Source organism: Urocampus carinirostris, chromosome 5, assembly GCF_059441175.1.
Source record: "Urocampus carinirostris isolate Australia breed hairy pipefish chromosome 5, RoL_Ucar_1.0, whole genome shotgun sequence".
Lineage (NCBI taxonomy): Eukaryota > Metazoa > Chordata > Actinopteri > Syngnathiformes > Syngnathidae > Urocampus > Urocampus carinirostris.
Window position 1 is genome coordinate 45,498,722 of NC_142353.1, and position 26,677 is coordinate 45,525,398.

General features: G+C 46.0%; 1 protein-coding gene across 1 annotated transcript in view; it reads right to left on the minus strand.

Annotated features, from left to right (window-relative positions):
* Positions 1–3,738: 3,738 nt before the first annotated feature.
* The window catches only part of fras1 (Fraser extracellular matrix complex subunit 1), a 71,737-nt gene continuing 48,798 nt past the window's right edge, over positions 3,739–26,677 (minus strand). Inside the window, exons 47-73 of the mRNA XM_088336966.1 lie at positions 26,324–26,464; positions 25,528–25,779; positions 24,932–25,045; positions 23,471–23,621; positions 22,539–22,701; positions 20,542–20,710; positions 19,470–19,716; positions 17,116–17,460; positions 16,000–16,160; positions 15,773–15,920; positions 14,974–15,179; positions 14,748–14,904; positions 13,538–13,738; positions 13,284–13,471; positions 12,947–13,222; positions 12,650–12,882; positions 12,200–12,360; positions 11,911–12,125; positions 11,705–11,855; positions 11,537–11,644; positions 9,935–10,094; positions 9,591–9,707; positions 9,359–9,525; positions 8,668–8,873; positions 8,457–8,603; positions 7,966–8,319; positions 3,739–5,431 (exon numbers count right to left, since the gene is read on the minus strand). Coding sequence (XP_088193092.1) covers positions 5,225–5,431; positions 7,966–8,319; positions 8,457–8,603; positions 8,668–8,873; positions 9,359–9,525; positions 9,591–9,707; positions 9,935–10,094; positions 11,537–11,644; positions 11,705–11,855; positions 11,911–12,125; positions 12,200–12,360; positions 12,650–12,882; positions 12,947–13,222; positions 13,284–13,471; positions 13,538–13,738; positions 14,748–14,904; positions 14,974–15,179; positions 15,773–15,920; positions 16,000–16,160; positions 17,116–17,460; positions 19,470–19,716; positions 20,542–20,710; positions 22,539–22,701; positions 23,471–23,621; positions 24,932–25,045; positions 25,528–25,779; positions 26,324–26,464 — 5,145 coding nt within the window. The 3' untranslated portion in view covers positions 3,739–5,224. The remainder of the gene's footprint in view (positions 5,432–7,965; positions 8,320–8,456; positions 8,604–8,667; positions 8,874–9,358; positions 9,526–9,590; positions 9,708–9,934; positions 10,095–11,536; positions 11,645–11,704; positions 11,856–11,910; positions 12,126–12,199; positions 12,361–12,649; positions 12,883–12,946; positions 13,223–13,283; positions 13,472–13,537; positions 13,739–14,747; positions 14,905–14,973; positions 15,180–15,772; positions 15,921–15,999; positions 16,161–17,115; positions 17,461–19,469; positions 19,717–20,541; positions 20,711–22,538; positions 22,702–23,470; positions 23,622–24,931; positions 25,046–25,527; positions 25,780–26,323; positions 26,465–26,677) is intronic.

Consider the following 26,677-nt stretch of genomic DNA (forward strand, 5'->3'; position numbering starts at 1 on the left):
CCATTTTTGAAAGCTATTTTTGAGTATACATCGGTTAGACGTTGAATTGAAAAGAGTTAAAAGCTTTTTGTAATTCATATTACTGAAGTGCTTTCTTCCATCTTCGTCACATTGCTAAAATTCGTTCTATACTGTCTCAGTCGGATGCGGAGATTATAATTCACGCGCCTTTGTTACCTCCCGTCTCGATGACTGTAATGCACTACTCTCCGGTCTCCCGAAGTCCAGAATCAAGTCTCTTCAGCTAGTACAAAATGCCGCAGCGAGGCTTTTAACTAGGACAAAAAAGTCCGATCACATCACCCCAATTTTGGCTAACCTGCATTGGCTCCCTGTTAGCCTAAGATGTGATTTCAAGGTTCTCTTATTATTATACAAAATCATACATGGACTTTCCCCCTCATATCTTTCAGATCTGATTTCCCCCTACGTTCCGGTCCGAAGCCTTCGTTCCGAGAGCGCCGGTCTTCTGGTGATCCCAAGAGCCAAGAAGTGTTCCGCAGGTTGGAGAGCTTTTTCCATCCGGGCACCGGTGTTGCGGAATGCTCTTCCCCCTGAGATCCGATCTGCAACCTCAGTGGAAATGTTTCAATCTAAGCTTAAAACAATCTGAGCATATGAATAACCTAAACTGCTTATGTGTAATAACCTGTGAAGCCCTTTGAGACTCTTTGTGATTAAGGGCGTCACAAATAAAAATCACTTGACTGACTTAAAAAGTACGCGATTTTCTTTAAATCCTGTGTCACTTGACTTGAACGTTGCGTAGCATAAAAAGTCAAATGTTTAAATGAAAAGTTGTTACAAAATAGTTTGAATCGGATTTGAAGTAGATATGAATCATTTTGTGCTTAACGTGTTATTATAATTGGTAAAATATGGATGAAAGCGACACCAAATACACTTTGAGTCGTTGAAAGGCAAAAGAACAGGCTCTTTTTAGTGAGGCGAGCCGAAAAAGCCGATTCTCTGAGAATAGCCATCACTATGGCGGACTCCTCGCCGCTGCCGCCGGAGGTGTGAATGGGCGGGGCCAGCGGGCAGTTTAAGCCAATGGCGAAAAGCCAGAGGTGACGTGGATCCGCCTGCCCGTCCAATGACAGACGTGCCAAAAGACATAGGCCCGCCTACTAAGCCTCCAGTTGTCATGGTTGCTTCAAGCGGGGGAGCCCGAGAGCAGACTGAATCGACGAGCGGAAGGCCAAAAGTCACCAAAGGCCAGATAAAGAAGAATCAAAAAGAAAAAGGACCTATTTATTCCTATAATACGCTGTCACTCTACTCTATAGCATACGAATAACCTAAACTTCTTATATGTAATAACTCGTGAAGCCCTTTGAGACTATTTGCGATTAAGGGCCAAACAAATAAAAATGACTTGACTATGTACCACATTCACAAGGTTAAAATAGTTCATAAACTTTTCATCGGATAAAATCATACTTTTCATAATAATTTCTTGAAATTTCCTATGTATGCTTTGAATAACAAAGTTATTGTTAAAAAGGACGTTGAAAGACGAAAACGGAACTTAAAAAAAAAAATCTTTTTCTCCTGATCCGGAATGAAGAGGAAGCGGCAAGGAGAAAGTGAATGAAAAAATAACAACCTACAGACAAAAACACATCAATTCTTCTGAATTGTTTAGTATATTTTGTGTATCATGTTGATTTAAATGGTGAGATAAGAAATCATGATCCTACATTTATTATCTCTCATATTAACTCTTTCCATTCCATTGACAGGAAACAGTTAATATGAAGTCAGATAATAAATGTAACGGTCTCTAAATGGAAGGAGACCAAGAGGAAGGCCGCCAATGACGTGGATGGACGGTGTTATGAGTGCACTGCAGGAACGAGGTCAAAATCTAGTGAAAGCTAGAGCCCTTGTCGGTGATAGGAATGATTGTGAAAGGATAGTGGGATGTGTAGACCTGTTTTAAGGGATGGTTATGATGCGGCAGGGGTAAACCAGTAAAAACTGCTCTCGAACCTGCCCCGAGTGACGCGGTCGCTTTCTCGTGTCCCGTTCCATCTGGAGGGACGAAAGCATGACCGACTTAGGTGCCGAGGTGCTTAACTTGTTTGGGTGTTTGGGCATTTGGCTTGGCTATGGTCCCCCAAAAATGTGTGTGTGTAATTTCTTGCTACTTTTTAAAATTTTCTTTGTTTTTGTATGCGTTTGTCTTGCTGTCGGTCACCCCTCTCGAGAGATATGACCACTATAAATAGATAGATGGATAGATATTAACTGTTTATTTTGAAATGATGGCGGTGGGTACGGACGCAGCGGCTCACAGCTCTTAAGCTAATTTTCTATTTATTACCGTCCTCTTGTCTTTTTTGCTATCATTTCTGGACACATGCATGGCCAATAATTACCTACAGTCAGGAGGAACTTATACGTTTGGGTCTGCGTCTAAATTTAGAATTTTTGGGCACTTTTTATACTTACGAAGCGGCGGAGACGGCGTAGGGATCGCAAACAAAAGCGGTGCTGTCGCCCTGGCCATGGTGCTAAGCTAAGCGAGCTACATCAGAGAAACGGCAGAGAAGGACACGATGATGATAGAATTGTGCCTAATCCTACCGATATTTCTTCATCGATCTCGCCTGTCAACGGACGCCCGAGACTCAACACGCTCGAACGGCAACATCTTGTGGCCAGTTCTACAAAGACTTCAGCTAAATTGAATTTCCCCCTCTGTTTAGGTCCGGCGCCTTTGCTCTGAAAACGCGGGTCTACTCGTGATCCCAAGTACCAAGAAGATTTCCGCAGGTTGGAGAGCTTTCTCCATCCGGGCACCGGGGCTGCGGAATGCTCTTCCACCTGAGATCCGATCTGCAACCTTAGTGGAAATGTTTCAATCTAATCTTAAAACACACTTCTACTCCATAGTATATGAATAACCTATATTCCATGTTGACAATATCTGTGTATTATTTATTATTTCAACATCCGTTGCAGCCTGGTCATCCTGGAAGGGGGATGACCTCATGTGCGCTCCCTTCTCAAGGTTTCTTCATTTTCCTCATGTTCAAGTATTTGATGTTTTTCCATGTCCTCATGTAGGTTTTAGATCAGGGGATCCTGATCTCAATTCTTTAGCAAAGTTCTTGATTTATAATTCATTGTAACCTTGTATTCTATCTAGAGTGGAAACAATTTAAAATGTTGAATAAAAACTGGCGGTTTCGGTCAGTAACTTTAACTTTTTTGTATTTTTTTTGTTTTTGTATCCATATCCTTGGAATTTTCAAAGAAAAAAAAATAATAAAAGAGTTGCAATTATGATTTGGCTCGGAAAACTTGATAAGGAAATTATTTTGTTGGGGGGGGAAAAAGTCAGCTTTTTTTTGTGATAAGCCTGAACATGACTTTTTTTCACTGCAAATATTCAAAGTTTACTCTCACTCTCTTATTGCATTTTTAATTGTACAATGAAGACAACGATACATAAAAAAAAAAACAGGAGCTTTAAACTGAAATAATCCCCGTTTACATAGAAAGAAGCGGTTTTGAACAGAAGTCACTTTGGCCACACTAACAGAACCTTTTTAAGACATTTGAGTTTTGGTTGAGTGGACTTGCATCCATCTCCTCATAACACGTTCATGATAAAAAATATAAATTGCATTGAATGTCATTCATTAGTCTGTTGGTGTCAATGATCACTTTGTGACAAGATAGCGTGGAACCAAAGGGGCCTAAACAACAGTAAAAGGAAGAGACAGATTTACTTTCGCATTTTTTATTGATTAAAAAGGCAGCAAATATCTCCATCCTTTCAGCAAAATCATCGTAGCACCAAAAATACAAGAGAGAATTTGTCAAACTGGAGGTTTACTTTTCTTCTAAGAAGAACCACCTCTCCATCATAGGCACAAGTTTTTGTTTTATGTATTTATTCATTTATTTATTTATTTTTTCGGTCTCACATTTGTGACTCGGACGGCATAAAAGAGTTGCCCGAAATACAAATAGCATCCAAACGTGAACTGGAGAAATCGTAAACAAGCGGGCGAACGAAAAAACACAAACACTCCGAGGTTGTCACAGCGGGACTTTTGATTGGTTACGAGGGAGGGAAGGGGCGGGGCCACTTTGGAGAATGCTATAAGCAAATAGTTAAGGGCACTTGTCGGAATCTCGGTACTGCTGGAAAATATGGATCTCTTTGTACAAATAGGAGCAGATAAACATGCTTAAAAACGGGTAGCAACATTTCCTACGTCGAGAAATAGAAGTCGAGCGACAGCACTTTGTATTTGTGCAAAAATGCAAGCGACACGTCGCAGCAGGAAACGCATCGAGCGTCGGTATCGATTACTTGCGGAGCTCGGTGATAACGGTTACCGAAAGCTCAATAGATGGCGCTGTACTGCGTCTGTTTGACACGTTAAAAAAACTCAACAATTTTTAGTCGATCGTATATGGAAAAGAGTCGAGCTCATTTTAGCTCAAGAATGATCTCTTGTAATCAAAGGAACGCTTAAAAAATATGTCAAAAGCTCTCGAACGGATGGCGTCGGTCTCGGAAAAAAACACCCCCCTCCCCCCAAATATCCGCATTGTAAATGAGAAAAAAATAAAATCGAAGCATCTTCCGGTAAGAGCACAGGGGATTCGCCGGCTCAATCTCTCACTCGTACTGGCACTCTCTATACCGTCTCTCTCATTCTCACTCTTTCACTCGCAGCGCTCTCCGACACACTTTCTAACTCAGCGGGAGACCAAGTTAAAAGTGACTTGAGACACGAGGAGGGGAGCCCTAATTTGTCAACACCCAAAAAGAGGAATGCAAACAAAAACACCATCTCTCTCAATAAAAAATCCGTTGCAGTCTGCGGAAGTGAAAAAGTAGGACCGGTAGGAATAATCCTATCAACGATATAAAAAGAAAATCAGGAAGGCAAAGCCCGTGGCATTTATGGCTATCACAGAAGTCCTTCTCAGCTCCCTTTCAATTCCACAATCCCGTCGCCCGTCCACAAACGATAAACGCTCGCAGCATTTGTGACACCGACATCGATGGTTCTGACGCGATTGTAGCGTTGACCGAGAAACGCGCGTTTTCTTCCAAACAAAACCCAGCGTACCTTTCTTTATGTGCCGCGACACGTACGTCGCTTCTAGTCCAGGCCAAGTACACCCGATCCAAAATAGCTTTCCCTTTTTTTTGGTATCGCGACGCAAACGCGGCTAGAAAAAGAAAAGCCGATCAGACCTCGGTGCCGTCGTTGAGGTTGTTGCGTATTTTGACTTGCAGGTTGACTCGCTTGACTTTGGCCTGATTTTGCTCGAAGACATTGTTCACGCCGCTGCAGTTTTCGCCGCCGCAGCTAAAGTCGTTTCCCAGCCGTCGCTCGGCGCACACCTCCACTTTGCTGTTCAACGGGTACTCCCGGCAGGCTTTCTTGTCCGCCGCCTGGAACGTCAAGCAGATGATCAACATTTCCTCCTCACGGCTGCGGTCGCTTCCCTTTCTTCCCCTCATTATTACTATGTCCCCTTTGGTTCCTCGCTAGTTTGTTTTCCTACCCAACACATTTAAAAGTTTACAATCTGTGTCGTGAACCTTCCGTAAAGGATCAAACGAGGAACGCAAAAAAAGACCGCCTCAGACCTGACTAATTTTATTCAAGACAAGCAAAAAATGTGCTCGTCCTATTCAAAAGCTCCGAGGAATGTCTTTTAAACATCTGTAGGGAGAAAAATAAATAATGAACTCTTTGTGAAATCAATGAACCGCAAGTTCATAAATGAAAGTGTAGCTCCTTCAACATGATGCGGCAGGTCATTATTTTGATAGAGTGAACTTTTGGCATTTTAGAAATATGATGTTATTGCTTACCTTAACCCCAGTGTTCATTTGAGCTGTGAAAAGCGATGAGTCCCGGGGACTCGCATGCTCAAAAATCTATGGGTCCCGACAGAGATCTATGGCTCCCCAAAATTTTGTCTTATCGAAGATAAAATTGTAAATCGATGACAAATATATAATAAAAATCTATATATTCATTCATTTTTAATCATCAAATTATGAATTCATTTTCTGCATCAAATTATTGTTGGTAATATACTGATTAAAGGGATAACCAGAAACCTGTCTTTTTTTTCATTTTCTCCTTTTATACTTCCTTTTTGTTTTAACTTCTTTATAAAACATTATCATTCGTAATATAATGCATCAAAGCAAGTGAGCCGTTTGGGAGCCGGCTCTCTTGAATGAGTTGAGCCGAAAAAGCCGGTTCTCTAAAAAGAGACGGACTTTTCACCCCACAACTCGAGATCGGCGAGCAGACGAAAACTCGAACCGCGAGACCAAAACAACATCTGCCGGATCTGCCTGACGAAAAGTTCTTCCAGGCGGAAACAAAAAATATTTGTTTAAAAAAAAATGTCATCGGGTAATAATGACAATGTTGTGTCAAAAAAGTTGAGTCCCGGGGACGCACGTTGATTTGAGACTATGCGTCCCCAGCAAAAATCATGCGTCTAGGACGCAGGGATGCGGGCAAACCAGAACACTGTAACCCCTTCGTGTCTGCCTGATTTAATTCCACCGGGTGGGTTATTCCTGTCATCCGGTGCCACTTGAGTCCCGTAAAATGGTATATTTATAATGTGGGCTTATAGCTATTTTTAAAAGATTTTCTTGTATGTTTAACTGTCCTCTAGAATAGGACACACTGATATGTAGGTGGGATAAATTCATTTTTAATAAATGATTCTGATTGTAGCCCAAGAACACTAAAATGCTATGTCACGTTTGATTGACTTATGTTACAAGTTTTTTCATCATTTATGTATTGCCATCATGATAATATTCCTCACCGAATGTCAATTTCATCTTTTGCTGCATTTTTTCAAATTTAGAATCACTAAAGTGGAACTGAGCAAGTGTGTGGATAAGAGAGTACTGGGTTGGTTTGGACACATGGAGAGGATGGATGAGGAGCCAATGTTGAAGAGGATCTACAGAGCACAAGTCAATGGAAGGAGACCGAGAGGACGGCCGCCATTGACGTGGATAGATGGTGTTATGAGTGGACTGCAGGAAAGAGGTCGAAATCTAGTGGAAGCTAAAGCTCTTGTTGGTGAAAGGAATGAGTGGAGAGGTGTTGTGAAAGGAGAGTAGGATGTTTTCTAAGGGATGGGCAGGGCACCCGTATGATGCGGCAGGGGTAAACCAGTGACAGCTGTTGAACAAAAGTGTGTTGCGTCACCCTGACCCAAGTGTCCCGTTTCATCTGGAGGGACGAAGGCGTGACCGACTCAGATGCCGAGGTGCCTAACTTGTTTGGGTGTTTGGGCATTTGGGTTGGCCATGGTCCAAAAATGTTTGTGTGTGGGTTTTTTTTTGCTATTTTTTTTTCCTTTTTATTTTCTTTGTTATTGTATGTGTTTGTCTTGCTGTCGGTCACCCCTCTTGAGGGATATGACCAAAGTAGATAGATAGATAGTTAGAATCACTAAAATATGTAGTGTCCCAGAGTGAATTGTCCCCCCTGTGTCATTGAGTTTGGGATCAACTAATTGTGTGTGTGCTTGTTTTTCTATTTTACTTGAAAGAAAAATTCGAGGTCAAAATCAATCAACTGCAAAATTGATAATACCTAAAACCAATAAAAACAATGTGCAAGGTTTTCCAATTAAAACATAGTAGCAGCAGGAAGTCTCCAAACAATATGTGAGCCTTTTTAAATTTGGAGTTTTTCCTTGCACTCCCGTAGGTTTTAGATCAGGGGTTGGTGTAATAATAGTCTCTCATCTATAATAGACTGTGGTGTGTGCAGCCTTTTGAGACTTCCTTTGATTAAGGGCTATATCAATAAACATGACTTGACCTGACTAGTGCAGCGGAGCTCTGGCGACCATCTCTTGGGTAATCTATGTAACGACAAAGTCGACCCCACTATGCCGATAAAAATAAAATTGTTTGCCACACTCAGGACGGACCTGGGCCTTCCGGCGGCAGCGTCGGAAGAGGAGGCAGGAGACCGGCACAGCCAGGACCAGCAGGACCAGGGCAGCCAGGCCTCCGCCCACGGAAGGGCCCATGTGGGCGTGGTAGGCGGTGCCAAGCCCGCCCTCCAGACGCAGAGACTTGATGTTGGTGCCGTTCTTTAGCTGGTCCCCCTCGTTGTCGTAGACCAGGGACTCATCCAAGGTCAAGCGGCCGGTCCGGTCCACCAGGTCGCGCTTGGGCCGGCTTAGACCCGAGAGCAGAGAGCGCTCCGTCCTTCGGCTGGACCTGGACTCGGGACCGATGACGTAAATCACTTGGAGGTACCATTGATGGCCTGCCTCCACCTGGAAAGCGGCATTATCACTTCAATTGACAGCAGAAAAGCCTGTCTTTTTGGAGTCTTAATCAAGCTCATCAACTTGGCAACAGAAGCCACACAAAAACCTATTTGCAAACAGGAACGAGAAAGAGCCGGACGGACCTTGTACAGCGCATCCACCTTCATAGTAAAGCCGTCCACGCCGGGCATGGCGGCCAAAGCATTCATTTCCCCAAGATCGGAGGCAAAGCGGGCCTGGAAGGGGACATCGTGGAAATATTCGTCGCAGACTTCCGGTTGTTTCCGGTCCTACGGAGACAAAGAAATGACGGCGAAGAGTCGTGGAAGGTCCGGGTGGGCAAGGGGTCCCTACCAGGAGCAGGAAGCGATGCTTGAGGTGCTTGTTGGGCTGGATGCAGCCGTACTGGGGCCCCTCGTCGTAGAGGGTCCCTGTCGGGTCGAAGAAAGGGACGTAGCCGTCCCTGCCGGTGCACAGGTAGACCTTCTCCAGCTGGAGTTTGTAAGCCGTGTTCAGGTTCTGATCCGGGTTCCATAGCACACGGCCATAGAGTGTCTGACCTGAAGGAACCAGAAAAGGCTTTGAAAGGGGAATGGATATTTTTCAAAGAAACCAGTTCCCACCCTGATGAGTTGATTCAGTTTTGATTTTTGGACTCCTGTAAAGGAGATTGAATAGGGTACCAGTTCCTTATTTTGACCACAACACCTCACTGTTGTCTCAACTTTTAAGAACTGTTTACCTTGTTGCCACATTTCCACCAATCATGTTGCTGTTCTTTATTTCCACACCCTTTAAGGCGGATCTGCTTTTTGTAACCAAAGAGATTTAATAGAAATAAACGGGCATGGGGGGGCCTTTAGAATAGGTTGGAATTTCTTATCTGCGGGTTTGGTACAGTCATCCCCAGTTCTCTTTGCGAGTTCAAAATACATTGATGGCTTCACTCCCTATTTGGACTGTCTACTTAACCATAAACAAATCACCCCCTGCAAAAATATCAGAATTTTCTTTTTCTTTTCATTCTAAGGTAGGTCCGGCGTACCCATGGAGAAAGCCCCCTTGTAGTCCATTTCTGCCATTGAGACGTCGGTACTGGCCGGGTCCATGCTGAAGACTTTTTCGTTATTGCAAAGCTGGAACTCTGTGTTGAGCGAGTAGACCACAGGGACCGGACGGTTAGTCTGTTGGAAGGCGATGGGAACCAGGAACCTGAAGCACAGGAACAATGTCAACATCTCCAATGAGCTCTACGATCGTTTTCTCAGTGGACACACTTTTCCGGAGCGTGAGCCGTGCAAGACAGCGCTTTGTCCCCGGGCTCTGTCCACGCTTGAGTCGGCTGGACGGTGCAGGGGATCAGGAAAACCGTGTACTCTCCGGAATAATCCTTCCTGTGAGGTGCAAAAAGTCCAAGATGGTTCGGTGCCTTAACATCAATGCTTACGCGACGCGTCCGACTTCAGGTAAAGCTTCATGCGGTCCGAAGATCCGCAGAAAAAAATACTTCCAATCTTCTGCTTTTGGTCTCAAGTTTTTAGCACAATCCAACTGATCTGCCGGATTGGAACCGCAGTGAAGATCCTAAAGCGAGTCGGGAACTGAGAATGAAGGGGCTGACCTGCTGTACGAACTGGTGGCCCTCCACAACTGGTAGGGGGAGTCGAAGGTTTGGCTGCTCCAAAGAAGCTGGACCTGGAACTCCATGCCGCCCAGGTGGTCCGGAGCCGAAAGGTGGGACTTGTGGCCAGGCAAGGTATGGTGTTCTAGAACAAACTGGCCTGAAGTAAAAAGGGAGGAAAAATAGACACAAGTAGGGTTATTGGAACCTAGATTTTTTTTTTCCCCACTATAACTGAGCGAAATTTCACATTTTGTTAACATTCTTTGCGGAGCCGATGCTGCATGGAAGGAAGAGATTGACAGAGATAGAGAGAGAAGGAAAGAATGGAAAGAGAAAGAGACAAAGAGAAATGGCGCTTTTGCACTATACGGTTCCAGCCTTCCGAGCACCATTGTTTTTTGTACCACCCCTGTCGAGGTTCCAAAACACGGTCCCGGGGACTAAAACGTCTCGTGGGTCACTGACGACCACTGATTGGTTAGCGGCGTCAATAAGGAGCCAAAAGTACTATTAATATAGGGGGTTATCTCAAAAGTGTATAAAGCTCTGCAAATGGATATCAGTGATGAAGAAACGGAGGTTAAGGAAAAATGGGAACAAGAAGCTAACGTAGTGATAAAAGACGACGACTGGGAGAAAACTTTGAAAGCGGGACACAAAATAACCAGCAGTCCGACATGGAGGGAGTTTGAATGGAAAGTCAAAATGCCATACTTCTATACAACCTCTATCATTTCAAAATTTAAGAATACATCCAATTCATGTTGGCGTAAATGTGGGAGGGTCTGGGATTTCACGCATATTTTCTGGAATTGCCCTGCGATATGAAATTTCTGGAGAAGTATTCAGACAGAAATAAAATGAATTACTGGTTGGGAGTTGCGGTTGGACCCGGTGACCTATGTATTAGGATTTTTGCCAGAAAAATTATTGAGTGGACAACATAAATATGTACAAAGGGTTATACTTCTGCTAGCCCAAAAAATGATCACGGCTTCCTGGCTGAAACCACAACCTCCTGACATAAAACAACGGAGAGGAAAATGAAAGCAAATAAACATTATGGAAAAAATCTCTGCAAGACTTCAACTGAAACCAGATCAATTTGAGAAAAGATGGAAACCCATCACACCGTTTTTACTTGATGTCTAAAAACCTCACCTTTTTTTTTTTTCTTTTCTTATCATTTTTGTTGTGCTTTCTTTTGTTATTTATGGGTATGTCAATTGTATGTATTTTTTGTTGTGTTGCTGTATGATGGATGACCCAACCCTCTGTCAGAAAAAAATAAGTAAAAATGAGAGAGAGAGGGAGAGAGATGGGGAGATAGACAGACCGAGACAGAGACACAGAGAGAAAGAGATAGCGAGTGAAGGAAAGAGAGAGACCGAGCTAGAGTCAGAGAGTTAAATAGATAGTGAGGTAGAGAGTAAGAGAGAGAGGGATAGATATGTAGAGATATACAGAGAGAGAAAGAGCAGAAAAAAATGCAAACAAGCGAGAGAGGGGGGAGAGAGAGAAGGAAACAGAGAGATAGCGATGGAGATTGAGAGAGCAACAGACAGAGAGAAAGAATGAGAGAGCCTCCGAGGAGGCTACCTCTGAATTTGGCGTGCGTTTTGAACTCGATGACCAGCCTTCCGTCCTCGCGGATGTAGATCCTTATGATCTGGAGTCTGGCAGAGAGGACGCTGTCCGTCTGGATGCCTGAAAGCAAACAGGTACGGTGGGTCTACGTCAAGAGCGGGTCTCGGCCAAAGTTCCTACCCGTCCTCCAGAGAACCGTGTCGTAGAAGAAGGAAAACTCCATCTCGGTGTGGTGCTCTAAAGAAGCCCAACCCCGCGGAGCAGTCACATATACGTAGGATACGTAGAGCGGAACCCGAACCGTCAGGAAAGACTGGGCTGAGTCTCGGACCTACGAGAGACAGGCTTTGGGTTTCCAATCTATTTCGCGGTCGGGGGCCGCCTACCTGGAAGTCTGCGGTGACGGAGCCTCCGCAGACGTCGATGAGCTCCGTCATGTCGTAGTAGGCGTCGAAGGTCCAGATGCAGCTCTTCAGGTTCAGATGCTTGTAGAGCAGGATGCTTCTGGTTTCGCGGACCTTGGGTTCGAACTGGTACGGGCGGTCGTAGCCCGGACCCGGCGATATGTCGTCGTAGGACGCGTCGTCCAAGAAACCCGTCTCTGTCGTAGAGAAGTGGCCGCTTAATCGGGTGACTTAGATCCTCGTGGAAGAAAAACGACCCTTTCGGGTTTACCTGAGATACCCTTCAGGTCTTTGAGGGTGACCAAGTTTGAGCAAACGTGCTGCTGCCGGTAAATGGATTCTGACAGCAGGAAGTGGAGGTTGTGCAGGGGCATGGTGGACACCAGGGGGAGCATACCGTCCTGGTGGGGGATCTGCACCGAGATGTGGATTCTGAAAGCGGCGGCGGGGGCAAAATGTTTGAGTGCTACCTAATGCCAGTTGAGCAAACGGTCTCATTTTCCCCTCTTTCTTTTCCTGGTTTAATCCCAGTGCATCCACTTTCTCCTCTAGTCCAAAATCATGCAGATCATGCAGCCCTCCAAGACCGGGTTGCCCACACCTCTGCTTAAGATCAATCTGTCAATCAATTCTTTTCTAAACAACGTATTCCCCCTCAAATACGCCAAGCGCGGTGGGATGAAAATACAGAAGTGTATCCGAAGGAGGCGGTGCCCCTCACCTGTTGGGGTGTTCTTTATGTTTGACGTCCAAATACTTGAGGGTGGCGACAAAGGACTGCGCCTGGAAGCCTCGGGCCGTCCCGGTGGTGACGGGCGTATGGCAGATGGCGCCGTCCGTCCCTACTGTGGCGATGTTGCTCCGCAGGGGCGTCCCCAGGTGACCCGCTTTGTCACGGGCCTGCGCCACGCAGCGGACGTGGAAACGACGGCTGAAGTAGATGCTGTCCAAGACCTGAGCGCAAGATCCTAGCTCTTTTTAGGAAAAAGACCGGAGACGTCAGGGGCGGGGATCTCACCATGTGGTTGACTCCGGTGAAGGGGGTGGCATCGGTGACGGTCTCGAAGGGCGATCGCGCCCCGTTGGCATCGGTGGGCGCCGCCACCTCCCACGAGAAGTGGACCTGGCTCTGGTTGATGGCCGCCTCCTCGCAGCGCTCCTTCATCAGCGAGTACTTGGGGTAATGGGGGTCGCAGGGCGTGACGCAAACCACAGGGTAACCCGGGGGAGGAGTCTTCTTGCTGCCCTCCGCCGTCACCTCCTGGACCCGATCGTAGTCGGCCAAAGAGACGACCTGAGGACGGAAGAGGGTGATCGAGATTTCCGGTAGTGGAATGTGGACGAGGCGTCCTTACCATGGGCGGGGCCGGCAGGACCAGACTCCCGGCGGCTTCTTGGTCCAGGATGGTGATGGTTGCCATGGTGATGCGGCCCAGCACCGCCTCCACAGGGTCGTCCGGGCCCAGGACCAAGGAGAAGGACTCGTGCCACTCCCGGTCCTCGTTGGACACGATCTCCACCTTGAAAAGGACGTGGTCCGTCCCTGACGAGATCAGGCGTGTCAGAAGAAAGTTCCATTTCCGTTATCTTATTTTTGGGCGCCACCCACCGGGGGGGAATTTGAGGACCCGGCTCTTGGGGTTGTAGTCCACTCCGGACTGGGCCGAACCGTCTCGCGTGCTGCAGCGAACTTTGGAGGTCCGTTCCAGGTCCCCTCGCCGGAGAACTTTTATGCTGAGCACCTCCACGCCGTCCGGACCGGGCGGCTCCCGGACCTGGTACGTTGACCGCTCCAGCTCGATGGTCGGAGCTTCGTTCCGTTACAAAAAAAATAAAATATAATTTCATTGATGTTCCTCAAAAGGGTTTTCTGCGTTTATTTTGGACATTTTATGATTGAAACTCCCAAAAATAAACAACGTCTGATAAGGTATTTCTGTTTTTACAATGGGACACCTGCAAAGATTGCCTATTATTATTTATAGTTTGACTATTAAACCTGGCCGTTGTTTGTTAGCTTGACCGTTATGAACTATTTACATCATTGTCACTATTGACCAATCACTTTGCTGTTCTTTGGTTTCCACAACCTTTAGGGCGGATCTGCTTTTTGTTACCTTGGAGATTCGATAAAAAAGAAAGCGCTCGGAAGGAGGACCTTTAGAACAGGTTGAAATTTCTTATCTGAGGGGTTGGTACAGTCCTCTCCTGTTCTCCTTGTAAGACAAAAATTCAAACTGACCTCATCTCTCCTTATTTTAAGTTTCCGTTAAATTACAAACTTAACAATTGGCCCTTTGTGCTGGATATCCTACACCTTGAGTTTTTGTTTTTTTTTGGTCCTTCCCTGTTCTCCTTGCAAGTTCAAAATGCATTGATGTCTTCTCTATTTGGAGTGTCTACTACATGATAAATTCAACTGTTGGATATTATACATCTTGTGGAGGACTTTTAGAGCGGGTTATAAAGTTTTTGCTTTCTGAGGTTCTTCTCCTGATCTCTTTGTAAGCTCAGAACGCCTCCATGTATCCTTCAAGTCGGATATTGTACATCTGGAAGGTTTTTGTAAAGTTCTCTCCTTGTCTGGAGTGTCTACAAAGCTAAACATGAATCGACTTCACTTTTCAATTCACAGGCAAAAAAATAAGAAACATTACAAAACGTTGGGTCACTAAAGATAGAAATGATTTTTTTTTTTGTAGATTGAAGAGAGTATTCGACTTTATAGACTGTATAGTAACATTATAAATGAAGCTTTGAATTTCAATTTCACGGATGAACAAAAGAAACGTAAAAAAAGCGGAAATTGTTGTAGCGACCATCTTCTTGGTTGGTGATGGTGACGGTGACGACGTCCTTTTGGCCGATCATGGCGCCGCTCCAGTGCTCTCCCGTCGGCGCCCCCAAGTGGACCTGGAACTCTTCTTCGGGCTCGAAGACCGAGTCGTCCTTCACGTGGACCGTGCAGTTCTTGGCCTGCCTCACCACAGAAAACCTCGTCGTTCGTCGGCATTTCTCGTAAGCGAGACGGCGGGACGCGGTTACCTTCTCCCCGGGTAGGAAAAGGACCCGCTGTCCGTCCACGTTGGGGCGTTCTCGGAAGTCTAGGTCTACGGCGGCGGACATGGTTCGCGTGAAGCAGCGCACCGAGGAAGCCAAGGACAGGTCTCCGGTGCGCAAGACCGGCAAGTGCAGCTCGCCGTCGCCCTCCTTCACCGTGTAGGACGTCTTCTCAAACTGCATGCTGGGAACTGTTTGCAAAAGGGGGAAAATGGAGGCTCAACTTGGGACGACACGCCGTTTCTAGAGGGACCAAAGCATTTTCCAACAAAAAAACATGACGTACGCTTCCGAGAATGTGCTCCTCTGGGCTAGAATGTTGTGTTAGATTGTAATGACAAGATCTGGAGCCATGTTGGTGTCACGATGTGATAATGATTGAGGTTTTAGGATTCCTGATTACAAAAACTGTCCATTTGTGACATCTGAACACACGGGTGTACCTGGCTGAAAACAAGCCGCATCTTAACGCCATTTTACTTCAACAAAGACAAACGAGCACGGTTGAAGAGACGTCGCAATACGAAGGACAGAATGGAAACGTAAAAGGACTTTGGCGGTCCGTTCCAGGTTCCATGGCCTCGCGCTTTACAATACCATACCTGGCAACACCAATATTTTCACCATACTTGAGACCTTTTTTGATCATTTCCAATCGTGTACGTCGTATAACAACTTTTGACACGCCTACGGACCACGCCCCCTGACGCCCCCGAGACTGTCCACCCACCGGGGTCTCACAAAAAAACTCGAAGCAATGGAAGGTGTTCTCTGAAGGACTTACTGTCTTGGAAGGTGTCAGCGATGACCACATCTGCCTCATAAGGCTCCTGGAGGACGGACCCATGCGGGGAACTCAAGAAGACCACGAAGGACTCGGGTCCTTCCATGGACGGACTCTGGACGTCGTCCAGGATGGTCAGACTGCAGCTCTGGAAAACAGGACGGCGTCCGCCAATAAGTCAAGAAGCTAAAAAGCCAATTCGGAACGGCGTTGCCGGCGATTCGGACCTCCTGAGTTGCGCCGGGCTTGAACACCACCTTCTTGGAGCTGGGGATGTAGTCCACGGCGGGGATGGCCGACGGTGGGTCGGAGGGCCGGGTGGCGCACCAGACCCACGCCGGCGAGGACAGGTCGCTGCCGTGTCGCAAAACCGGGATTTCGATGGTGCCTGTTTCAGAAAAAAGACATTTATTCGATTATAAAATCGGTGATGAAGTTATCGAGTGAGTGTATTGTAGTCGAATTTGTGTTTAATAGTGGGCACCCGCATGTGATACCAATTTGTTATTTTAATGACCATACCTCCTTATCGTTCCTTATTTTGACTAATTGACATCATTTTCACTATCGGCCAATGTCGTCCCTGTATCTTTTAGGGACGATCTGCTCTCGGTTCCTCCGAGATTTAATCCAAAGAAAGGACTTGGGGGAGGGATTTTACAACACCTTGGAAATACGTGTCACAGGTTTGTACTCCCTGCTCCGTCTTCTCTCTTTTCTGTTAAAATATGAACTCAACTGTCGGTCGTTCAAGACAGATATTGTAGACTTTTGCCGAGGAACTTTAGAACATTTTGGATTTGAGACTGGGAGGTCGGTGGTTCGCGCCCCGGCCGAGTCATTCCTAAGACTTAAAAAGTGGTCGGCGGCGCCCTCTGTTGGCTGCGGCTGCATCGGCTCGCTACAACGGGTCAGGTGCAATCGACATTTCGTTCTGTGTACATTGTTACACAGAATGACAATACAAGGAAATTATTATTATTATTATTATGATTATTATTATTTAGGGGGCGGTAATGCGCCAAATGATGGTGGCAAACGCTGTTCCAATTTAAGTAGGAGCAGATGAAGAAGGTTGAATTTCTTTTGTACAATCCTTCCCTGTTCTGCATGCAAATTCAAAATCCATTGATGTCTCCTCCCTTTATTTGGAGGGTCTGTGAAACCATACACTTAGCAGTCCATACTGTGCTTCCTGAGAGTTCTGTCCTGTTTTTATTTCCAAATGCATTAATGACATGTTTGGGGGACAATAAAAGGAGTTGTTTTAGACTATTGATCGTACAAAATGGCAGTTTGCTGCCCTATTACTGCCACATTTCTGGAGAAAGGAGGGCACTTACCGGCGTCTTCGTGGAAGGTGAAGGTGCGATTGCCGAGGGTGAAGGCGGAGGCGTCGTTGGGCCCCTCGATGAAAACCCGGGCCCTGGCCACGCCCCCCAAGCGGGCGTTGTCCGAAGGCTCGGACAGGACCACTTCGAACTCTTCGGAGGCTTCGTAGCGGCTGTCGTCCACCAGGGTGACGTCGCAGGTGGAGGCCGTCACGCCGGGCCCCAGGGTCACCCGGCTCTCGGGCCCCGGCCCCCGGCTCTTGTAGTCGGAACCCGACTCCAAGGCGCGGGGGCCGCTGCCTCGAGCGGACTTGGACGCCGTGCGGCACAGGGCCGACACCGCTCCGGACGGGTCGCCTAGGAAACGGGAATACGAGACCTGAATTGGTTGCAGATTTCACCTGGGGCATCTTAGGACAAGAAGTCCCAGCCTGCGGACCGATACCGGGCTGCACGAAGACAAAAAAATCGTTTATTTTTCATTTATCACTTGTTGAAGCTGTTTGAATGAATAGCAGTGAGGTTCCCACAGGCGGGCTCGGATGCATGTAAGTAGGCCGGACACGGGAGAAAATGGGGGCGCTAATGCAAAGAAAAAGCAAGTTCCAGACCAACATTCACCAGCTAAAGAAGGTGACGAGGACCAGGCAATCATTTCGCTCAACGAAGGACAACGTTCCGGTCAAAATGAGCCATAAAAGAGTATTAAGGATAACCTTGGCATACCCACTGAAAGACAGGAGAGGCATTTCATCCTCAGTTGTTTGGAGATATTTTGGCTACTTAGAGTCCGATACAAAACAGAGCGGCGATGCGCAATGCAAACTTTGCATAACCAGACAGGCATCACCAAAAACGTATTCCACCATTTCAAACAGAATAGCAGTGTCTGAAACACCAGGGCAGACAACTCTGAAAAATTGCCTGCCCCATTTTTCACAACTTGAAACACAAGAAGACGACTCATTTAAAAAAAAAAAAAAAAAAAAACAGAACAACACTTTAAAATTAAGTTTATTTTAAATCTACTTATAACATTCATGGCTGTTTTCCATTTGCCATCAGTATGTTACCTGTATTGACTCATCTTTGTGGGCGGCAGTAGCTCAGGAGGTAGAGCGATCGTTTTAGGATTAAGGGATCCCAGTTCGAATCCCGGCTTGTCCGTGTTACATGCCGAAGTGTCCTTGGGTAAGACACTGAACCCCCAATACCCCCAATAAGCAGGTTAGCAGCCTTACATGGCTGCACAGATCATGGCCGCTATTGGGAAATGTGAAGCACAATGTAAAGCGCTTTGGGAGGTCATTGACTTGAAAAGCGCTATATAAATGCAGATCATTTCAGATCATTTCATTTCATCTTCATTCACGCGATGTTTGCGTCGCGTCGTCTGCTACAATCCACGTGAACTCCTCTTTCCACAAAGCTTTTAATGTACGTTTACATTTTGTAGCATCATCAATTTTTTCAGCTTCTTTTGAATCTGGGGCTGAGGTTTTGGCTTGATTCCTAACCACTTATCCATTTTTCCTGTGTTCTCTGACTGTCTACTTTGGAAATGCACGACCTTATAACGCTCGGGAAAGTCCGTTATTTAAGTTATTCGATGCAGGCTCCTGAATATGCAAATTGACAAATGAACCGAAATTCCCAAATTTCCAATCCGAAGGAAGATTTCGATATCAGAATGAAGCAAACGTTTGATTTGTTAAAAAAAATAAAAAAAGAAAAAAAGAAAAAAGAAAGATTTTTTTTTTCTTGGAAAAGTTGTGGGCCACGTTTTGCAAGTTGTACGCCCGACGTAAAAGATGCATGCGACCTTATTTGAGACACTGAGAATAGGCTGAAAAAAACCCAATCCATGTCCTAAGGAGTACTAGCGGACGTTCAGCAAGCACCGGGACGGTGAGCAACAGACGGAAAGCTAGCTAGCAAGGCGCTAGCTGCGCATACCTGCGAGCACAGGTGGGAAGACGGTGACCTATCACAGAGCAGCACCAACCCCAACATTGTCAGACACCTTTAACGTGTTCCCAGGTGTCAATTCCAATGACTTTGTGTATTGTTTTATTTTGTTTACCTCAGATGATGTGCAATGTTCTGAAGTCGGATGACTTCATTTTGTTGTCGTGGTTTGTCCCACGTTTAAGTAAGCGCTCCGCTTTTGTCAATTTTCCCTGGGGGGCAAAAAACCACTCCGAAACATGCTAATTATGGATTGGGCCTGATCAAAAATGTTTGGGGAAGGAGGATCCCCGCCCGCCGGAGGTACGACCACAGTCCAATCGAAGCAAAACTCTGCATTTCTCTAAATGGGAACATGGATCCTTCCCCCCCCCCAAGAAAAAAAAGAAAAGCGGGACCTTTTCTGCGGACGGGCACCCGAAAGACGCCGGCGCTCTCGTTGACGCGGAAGACGTCGGCGGCAAACTCCAAGGCGGGTCGGTCTTCGTGGTCGTGGATGTCCACCCGGGCGCGGGTATCGGGGCCCAGCAGGGCGTAGACGGGCACGCTGAGCTCCACCCAGAAAGACTCCGCCCCCTCAAAGACGTCATCGTCGTTCAGGGACACCGTGCACACCTTCTCCGACTCGCGCTCCTCGAACTGCACCTGAAAGATCGCCGTCGGGAGGGGAAGTTACGATACCGCTAAATGAAAAGGAGTGAAATTCGCCACGGGTAAAAAAACAAAAAACGTGTACGTCCGAAGGATTAGCCGGAATAAAGAGAATCAAATGAAAGAAGCCGGTCAATAGAAAAAGTGAACATTGATGTAAGAAACACTGAAAAATAAATCCCCATTTCCGGGAGAGACGGGTGAAACTAGGGAGCTCCTAAGTGAACAATCAAATACTTCAGATAAGCATCAGAATCATCACAACTCAAGAACACGGATGGCTCTTCCTCGGTTCTCCTAGCCGGAAAAGATCGAGGCGCCTTCGTTTAAAATCAAAACGTCTGACTGAACGCGACGTCGAAGCGGTCCTTTGAGCCGGATTCCGATATACTCGAGGTTTCTGGAGGCCGAACTAACTTCCAGAAAGACCGTGGCCGTGCCACCGAGACCCTTTACAGAACTGCATCTTGACTCGGTTTCTGGGAAACCCTCATACCATGCACGTCGGTCGTGTGATTTGCGTGTCTCTGGTGACTGCCGATTAATAACTCTTAGATTGGACCTCTCCGATGAAGGACTTAAGCCGAAAGGCTAGGTTGCCGTGACTGTCCTCGCTTGACATTTTCTTTTTTCTAGAAGCAGTCTTGCAAACGTGATCCAGTTTTCCAATCACACCTTGGCGCACCGGTGGGGCTGAGACATGGCCGTGGATGTTAAAGCTTTAATATAGGGAGTGCTACGAGTGCAAAACAATCAGGAAGAGAACCATTTTATGACAGGGTGCAAAATAATAGCGTCGAACGGCTGCCGTCGGCTTACCTGCCCCGCGTATTCCACGTAGTCGTGGGTGCCGGGCCGCGACGGCGAGTGTCCGCCAGAAGTGGCGCTGCCCGGCTCGGTGCGGCACAGCACGATGGCGTACTGGTTCAGGTTGCCCGTCCGCTTCACCGTCACCGACACCGTGCCCGCTTTCTCCGAAACGTTGTAGCTGAGAAGTGAAATTACCGTTTCGTTCATGAAAATCTCTTTTTTTCGCATCATCGGTTTGTAGCATCGGGTCCCCGTTACAGTAAGGTATCGCTCTCTGGTCTCCCCGCGTTTGCAGCGGCTGCGAAGAATACCCCGGAGTTTGATCGTCGATTTTAGCCGACGTGCAGCGGCTCCCTGACGCTTTAGGATATGATCGCTAGCTTCTATTGCTAACATACAAGAGTTTGCCTGGACTGGCCCCCTCTTATCTTTGGTAACTAATTGTGCCCCGTGCTCCTGCTCTAAGCCTCTGCGCCAGAGAATTGATTCCAAGAGCCAGACAGAAAACAAAAAAAACGACAACGACCGAACACGACCCAAAAACGACCCTAAAAACCCTAAAAAATACAACTCCCAAAACCTCAAAAAAAACACACCAAAAAATAAAAAAACGACCTGAAAAATGACCCAAAAATGATTGATAAATGACCCGAAAAAACAAAAATGATGCCCCCCTGTCACATCATAGGCGCCGCCGCGAGCGGCAGCCTTTCCGGCAGCCCCGTGTTATTTAGCTCTTTTTGTGATTTTTTGCTTTAAGTGTCTGCTTCAATCTTCGCTGTTTTTCGTCCCGCTTGACAACGACACTTTGGATGATTTCTATCCTATGGTGATGGGTTTTAACGTGCAAAAAAGCATTGATTCCAGGAATCGACTCCTTGCCCTGAAAAATTCTCGTGCCGGCGTGATGAGGGGGCCCTAACGTGGTGTTCGAGCCGGAGCTAGCGAAGCGGCTAGCGACGTTACAAGCCTTCGGTACCGTACGTAATCATGGGAAATGTGAACTCTCTACATAACAAGAGCGAGGTTGCGGCTGTGCTAGTGAAAAACATCAATGCGTACAGGGAGTGCAGTTTGCTGTGTTTTATGAAAACGTGGCTCACGTCTAGCATCCTAGACGCTAACGTGGAGCCACCCGGAGGCGGACTGGCTATCTACGTGTACACGAGGTGGTGTCACCCTGGGCACAAAGATTTCCATCTGCAGCAGGGACGCCGAACTTTTGACCTAGCGTGTGACGTCATCCACTCCGCTGTGGCTAAACTACAACACAGCGCCCCGAGGCCATCCTGTTCATCTGTTGATAATCGACACAAGGATACTACTGGAAGCGTGAATTTCCCTACGGGGATGAGTAAAGTATCTATCTATCCATCCATAAACACTAAAAACGACCCCAAAAATGAGCTGAAATAGCACCTAAAAAAAAAAAAAAACTATTGAAAGTCCACTATGAACTACTCAAAAAACAACATGAAAAACAACCGTAACAACCCAAAAAAAGATTGAAAAAAAGGCCCAGAATCAAAGAAAAACGAACTAAAAAAACAAAAAGAGAGAGCGAACCACTAAAGGATTAAACCCCCCCCCAGAACTAAAGAAAATGCGAGAACAAAAAAAAATTCTGGCGAGATCCATTGCAGGGGATGTTGTGTAGGTGGCCTGCCCAACCCTTTCACTCTCTCTCTCGGCTGGACAAAGAAATGGGACTCCGGAATGGACAGCCATCTTTGTTTATGAAAGTCTCTTACTTCAAAGGTGTAGAGTGCGGGAAGCCGACGCGGGGCCGTCGGAGGGGGAAAAGGCAATAAAGCGCCTTTTATTTTGAAAGGAAAGGCCGACCTTTGGCGCGGGATGCCGACGCGGGACCGTCGGACGGGGAAAAGGCAATAAAGCGCCTTTTATTTTGAAAGGAAAGGCCGACCTTTGGCGCGGGATGCCGACGCGGTACCGTCGGACGGGGAAAAGGCAATAAAGCGCCTTTTATTTTGAAAGGAAAGGCCAACCTCTGACGCAGGAAGTTGACGAAGGACCACCGGACGTGGAAGAGGTTCCCCCGGACGATGTTGTTCTGGTCGTCCCCCACCAGGAAGTGGAAGTCGTCGGAAGTTTCCCCGCCGGCGATTTCCTCCTTCAGCACGTAGCCGATCAGGCCCGAATTCACCTCGGCTGAGGAAGTCAGAATTGCTTTCTCAACTTTTTCCATTTTCCGTTTCATTTCCCAGCCATTCATTGGGAATTCTTTCCCAAAGAGCATCTGTGCCATCTTTTCTTCATCAGAAATGGGTTTTTTCCCTAGAGGTGGCAACAGATTGCTGTCTTTTGTATTTTTCTTTCATATTCTTTATTTTATTCTTTATTTTGGATAAAATCTTACTTTTTGATATTATATATATCTATATAAATCTTTGAATTTATTTCTTGTGTTTTTTATTTTTAAAATTGATTTTTTTTTTGTCATTTTTTTGTTTTGATTTCTCATTTTTTTAAATGTTTTTCGGAATGTTTTCTTTATTTTTTATCTTTCTTTTTTTAATTGTATTACTTATGTTCGTATTTTTTAGTTATTTATTTTGTATATCTTTATAGTTTTGTTTCATATTTTTATTCGTAATATATTCATTCATTTTGATTTGATTTCATTGTGTCTTTTAAAAATATTTTTAATTTTTTTATCATTTGTTTGTGTTCTTATTTTTTTGATTTTTAATTTATGGTTATTCATTTGTCTTTTAACTTTTTAAATATTTATTTTAATTGTTTATCATGATTTTTTTGACTTATGAATGAGGAGATGGAGGACTTAAAATCACCTCTAACCATTTTTTCTTAAAGCCAAAGGACGAGAGGGACGAGAGGAACAAGACTGACGAGAGGGACGAGAGAGACGAGAGGGACGAGAGGGACAAGACGGACAAGAGGGACGAGAGGCGCAAACCTTGCGTGAAGGAGTGAAGGGGGTCTCCGGGAGCCGCCTGGTTTTGTAGGAAGCCATATTTAGGCTGGCGGGTGACTTGGTAGACCAGATCCCGGTCGTCCGTGTCCGGGTCCACCGTCAGCAGATCCTTCTTGCTGATGATGTTGCCGGCCTGTTGGAGAAAAGGTTACCGAGCAAAAATGATTCCGATGGAGCCTTGACCCCAAGAGCTACCATACTACTCAGCATCACGGTAGAGATGAAACGTTTCGTGATGTGCTTTGACCGGCTTTTAAAGCGATTTGAATGAATGAGTGAAAACTTAATTCGAACATCAAAATAAAAATAAAACAAAGACAATAACTCAACAACAAAATAATGTTACATAACATCTTCGAAAAGGGTAGTCAGAAGCAAATGCTTCTATTCCCTTCCCCTTCATCTTCCCCACCAAATACACCAATGATATAACAACAATTGTAATGATATTAATAATAACAGTTATGATCCAACAACAACAACAATAACAAGAAAGTTAACCAGAGTTCTAGACGCACCATTCCCAATCTCTCGTATCACCCATATTCTTCATCTCTGTATTCCGCCAGGAATGTTTTTTTCTATTTAAATTTGAACAGGTGAATAGTCGGACATTGTTTGATCTGGTCTTGTAAATCGTTCCAAAGTTTGACACCGCACACAGACACACACATACTTTTCCTGGTGGTTCTCACCTTTGGGATGAGGAATTTACGACAGCCCCTTAAGATATTATTTCCCTCTTTCCGAATGAATCATTTTTGGATGTTTTCTGGCACTGTGTTTTTTGTTGACCTTAAATAGCAGTTGTGCAGTGAATTTTTTTACTAAATGATCCAATTTCAATCATTTGGACTGCTGGAATAAAATAGGAGTATGCTCTCGATATCCTACCGTGTGTATGGTTCTAATTGCAGGTTTTTGTAGGACAAAAAGGGAACTTTTGGAATGATTGCCCTAGACTTCTGCACAATATGTTAAGTAAGGCAGAACTAGAGAAGAATATTATAAATACAATGCATTATAGTTTAAAATGAATTTGGCTTTATTCATGATTGAAATGCTTTTAGATACTTTAGTTTGTATGTGTCTGATGTGTTTTTTCCAGCTTCATTGATTGTGTATTATGACCCCTAAAAACTTCATTTCTGATACAGCGTCTATTCCAGCAGCATCCATTTTGACTACTAAATCTTGATTTGCCTTGCGATGACCAAAGAATATGACTATAGTTTTATTGAAATTGAAAGATCATTTCTTTTTATCCAACCATACTTTTAGGTTCATTAATTCACGATGAATACAGGTTACCAAATCAATCTAGTTTTCATTTCAATAGAAAACGTTAGTGTCGTCTGCAAATATGACTATTTTCACTACTTTTGAAAGCTTTTTGAACGGTGTCTGTGACGCAATTGTGTGATGGGATGCGAAGAGCGCCACCTTGTGGTCCACGTACTCCAACCACTGCAGTCCCGAGTTGGTGACGATTCTGGGCGTGCCGTCCTCCACCGGCAGGATCTCCACGTGGAACTTTTGGGGGTCCTTTGTCACCGTCTGAACCCCCCCAAAACAGAAAAACTAGTAAGAATGAATAAAAGCGCAGTTTCGACTTTTGCTACTTGGACCCGACAAAACACGCCCCCTACGGACTGGAGGCTAGAAAGAAGGACTCGGACTTCATTTTTTCATTTCTGATTCGTTTTGGGGTCCATTTTTAAGTTTTTTTTTTTTAAAAAAGTTGTTTTTAAGTGGTGATGTTAGTCCTCTTTTGGTCTCTTTGGGGTCATTCTCTTTGGTCCCGCCTTTTCTCCAGCCTTCAGCCCGTCCGATTTTTTAGTTGTTTTTCACTCATTTCGGAGTCTTTTTCGGTCAGTGTTTCGGGTCAGTTTCCCGAGGTTCCTTCCGGGGGTCCCACGTCCACCGCGTCATCACAACAACCGCACCGCCCGTCATAAGACCCAAACGGTCATCTCCGTGAGAAAAGACGTCAGATCGTGTTTAAAAAAGCGGAAGGAGACGGGAAGTCAAGTACTGGCCTCGGCGCCGCCGCGAGGGTCCCTCACGATGAAGTCGGCGTTGGTTCCGTCGCCGAGCGTGAAGACGAAGTGGTCCGTGAGCGAACGGGAACCGTCGTGCTTGTAGCTCAGCCGATTGTGGTAAATGTCGGCCATGCTGAAGGCGGTCGCGGCCCGGTACTGAGCGCCCCCGCTTCCGCCGCTGCCGCCGCCCCGAAGATCCAAGGTGCCGTGTCGAGGGGCCTGCAACACCCTGAACGTCAGCGCCTCCGCCTGGACCGGGAAAACAAAAACAGGTGGGCGTGGTTCCGAGGCAAAAGACAGGGGTGTGAGGGGCTCATACGAATGGGTGGAGGGTGGGTGTGTGGCTTAAGGGAAAATGACAGGAGTGGGCGTGTCTCCAAGGGAAAAGACAGAGGTGGGAGGGGCTCAAAAGAAATGTGAAAGGAAAGGACTAGGGTGGGTGTGGCTTGAAGGAAAATGACAGGAGTGGGCGTGGCTCCAAAGGAAAAGAAAGGGGTGTGAGGGGCTTACAGGAAAAATAGACGAGTGGGCGTGGTTCAAAAGAAAAGTGAAATTAAAGAGTTGTGTTCGGCTTAAAGGAAAAGTCAGGGAAAAGAACAGAGGTGGGTGTGGCTGGAAAGAAAAGTGCGCGACAAGGACAGAAGTGGGCGTGGCTTAGAGGGGAAATGACAGATGTGGGCGTTGCTTGAAGGAAAAGTGAAGAAAAGGGACATAAGTGGGCGCGGCTTGGAGGTAAAGTAGAAAATTGGGTGTGGCCTATGGGGAAATGGGCGCGCGGCCGGCCGCCACCCACCTGCGTATCGGCGTCGCTGGCTTCGAGCTCAAATTGGGTGAGGGTCTTTCGTACGCCCTCCTGCACGCACAGGTTCGCCACCCGCAGGACGGGAAGAGAATCGTCCACCGGACGGATGCTGATTTCCATCGTCTCCGATACCTAGGGGACACCCAAATCCACCTATTTGACATTTTTGGGAACGTTGCAGCTTTTATCGACATCCGGATTTGAAAAGATTTGGACGGCGTAAATCATATATTTTGACGGCGGTATTCTCGACTCTCAAAATATCTGAAGGTACGCTGTGTTCGTGGCAAATTCTCTTCATACGGCTCCGAATCATTCCTAACCCTTTCAGATATTGGCTAGAAG